This window comes from Hipposideros armiger, unplaced genomic scaffold (genome assembly GCF_001890085.2).
Source record: "Hipposideros armiger isolate ML-2016 unplaced genomic scaffold, ASM189008v1 scaffold_152, whole genome shotgun sequence".
Classification (NCBI taxonomy): Eukaryota; Metazoa; Chordata; class Mammalia; order Chiroptera; family Hipposideridae; genus Hipposideros; species Hipposideros armiger.
In genome coordinates this window covers 2,610,656-2,612,990 of record NW_017731502.1, presented here as the reverse complement: position 1 = coordinate 2,612,990, position 2,335 = coordinate 2,610,656, and the positions used below count along the sequence as shown (strand labels likewise).

General features: G+C 51.8%; 1 protein-coding gene across 1 annotated transcript in view; it reads left to right on the top strand.

The window, feature by feature from the left end:
• The first annotated feature begins 1,925 nt into the window (after positions 1-1,925).
• The window catches only part of CAV3 (caveolin 3), a 12,450-nt gene continuing 12,040 nt past the window's right edge, over positions 1,926-2,335 (top strand). Inside the window, exon 1 of the mRNA XM_019651033.1 lies at positions 1,926-2,217. Within this exon, the coding sequence (XP_019506578.1) occupies positions 1,969-2,217 (249 nt within the window). The 5' untranslated portion in view covers positions 1,926-1,968. The remainder of the gene's footprint in view (positions 2,218-2,335) is intronic.

Genomic DNA, 2,335 nt, shown 5'->3' with positions numbered 1-2,335 from the left:
ACTGAGGGGAAAAAAACAAAACAAAAAGGCCATTCCTAAGAGATTTAGTTACACAGTGTTCTAATTGCCTGTCACTTACCCCTAGTGACACCATGGGGACTGACAATGTACTTAGCTAAAAAAAAATCTACATTTCTAGCCTCCTTTGCCAAGAGGGGTGGCCAATGAGAAGCAAACAGAAGTTGTCAAGTGGGACTTCTGGGAAAGCTTTCTAATGAAACTGACTCAGTTGGCAGATGCCTTTTCCTTCCCCTACCCTTTCCTCTTTCTTCTTGTCTAGACTCAGATACAATGGCTGGAAGAGTGACAGCTGTCTTGCACCTATGAGGTGGCTTTGCGCATAGCAGAATAGAAAGATGGAGGTCTGTGTGCCTAATAACATCATGCAGCCACCATCAAGTTCTGAGCTACTTATTTGTATTATGTGAGAGAGAGAGAGAAAAAGTATTTGCCTTATACAAGCCATGATTACTTTGCATCTTTATTAGTAGCAAAGCACAATTACTGATAGAGGCCTTATCACCTCCAGCTTTTTTACTAGTCTTCCTGCTTCAAACCTCACCCAGTTCCAATCACCAGCGATGTTCCTCACACACAAAAGACCCTCTGCTGCTCCAAAGTCTTCAATGGCCCGAAGACAAAACCCATACTCTTTAGTATGACATTTCGGATCCTTCACACCCAGGACCCAACAGAGCCATATCTCCAGCCTTACCCCTTCAGACAACCCATGTCCAGCCACCGCACACTTCTCAGCATTCTAGTTCACACCAGTCCTCTGATATCTATCGTCTTTCTATGTGAAATGTTCTCTGTGGTGAACTCCTGCTTGTTCTTAACAACTAATTCTAAAGCCACCTCCTCCAGGAAGCCTTCCCTGATGCCCTCAGAGTAAGCCATTGCCTCCTATGGACTTCTAAGGCAAATTCTTTGTAAAATATCTCTGATCTGAAGCACTTGCCAGACTGTATTATAATTACTTATTTTTGATCAGCCTGTCCCCCTAGACTGTGAGCTCCTCATGGTAGGGGCGGAGCCTGATGGGTCTGCTTATCCCCGGCTGTTCGCAAATCCTGAATGAATGAGCAGGTGGATGGATGAATGGGTGCCTAGACCCTGGCACCTGGGGATTCAGAATGTTCATGTAGTGGAGGCTTCAAGTGATGGCTGAGTTGGAAGAGGACACAGGAAAACTGAGCAGGCACCTAAGAGAGGGGCACCCCATTGATGCCCGTGCTGTGTCTGGGGCCCGTGGATACCCTGGAAGCTATCACTAGGACCCAGACAAGGGTCAGTGTTAAGATAGACTTCATGCCCTCCCTACCTGGCATCAAGAAGGCAGAGAGGGGTGGGCAACCACTTCAGTGGTCCCTTTCTCTGTCCCACCCCAGCCCCACACCACACACAGTCCATCAATTCCCTGTCCGAGGGAAAACCCCAGAAGGAGAAAAGCCTCGGCCCTGCTCCAGGCCGCCAAATAGCAGGGCTGGGTACTAACTATTCTAACGTGAGTCCCTCCCAGATAGCATGTCAGTCTCTTTGTGAAGTCTGTTCCCACACATGAGCTCATCTCCTCCTCTCCGCGAGGGCAAGCAGAGCCCCAATTATTATTATTACGGCCACTGTATAGGTGGGGACATGGTAGCCCAGAGAGGCGAGGTGTGCCCAAGCTCACACAGCCAGCAAAAGGCAGAGCTGGGGCCCAAGCCCACCTCCCTCCCAGAGAAGCTCAGACTCTGACACAGAGAGCCCAATTCCAGGACCTCACACCAAGAGCCGAGCTGCGTGGTGGCAGCAGGGGGTGCCAGGCCCTCCACTCCTTGTGTGAGGCCCAGCGCCTGCAGCAGCCCCCTTTAAGGAGTGCTGGGCCTTCCAGCACAGCTCCGGTCTTAATTTTAGCTTGGAGGCCTGCCACAGAGGCTTTGGTAAGAGGCAGGCTGAAGTTATGTGGGACAGCTGTCAGCTGGCATGCTGGGTGGGGCCTATTTAGCCGGCAGGGGCACAAGTCTGGGGACACTGAACTGGTGTCCCTGCCCCAAGTCTTTGCAGCCCCGGCCAGCCACGGGGCTCATATCTCCTCCCGCGGGTCCCCCCAGCTCCGCGATGATGGCTGAAGAACACACAGACCTGGAGGCCCAGATCATCAAGGACATTCACTGCAAGGAGATCGACCTGGTGAACCGAGACCCCAAGAACATTAATGAGGACATAGTGAAGGTAGGCTCGGTGGGCCTGTCTGGGTGCCGCCTGCCCCGAGGGTGTCGGTTTGCAGAGTGTTGGGTGTTAGACAGGGGAGGGCCCTGCTCCACACACAATCAGCTTCCCTGAAAAGAGC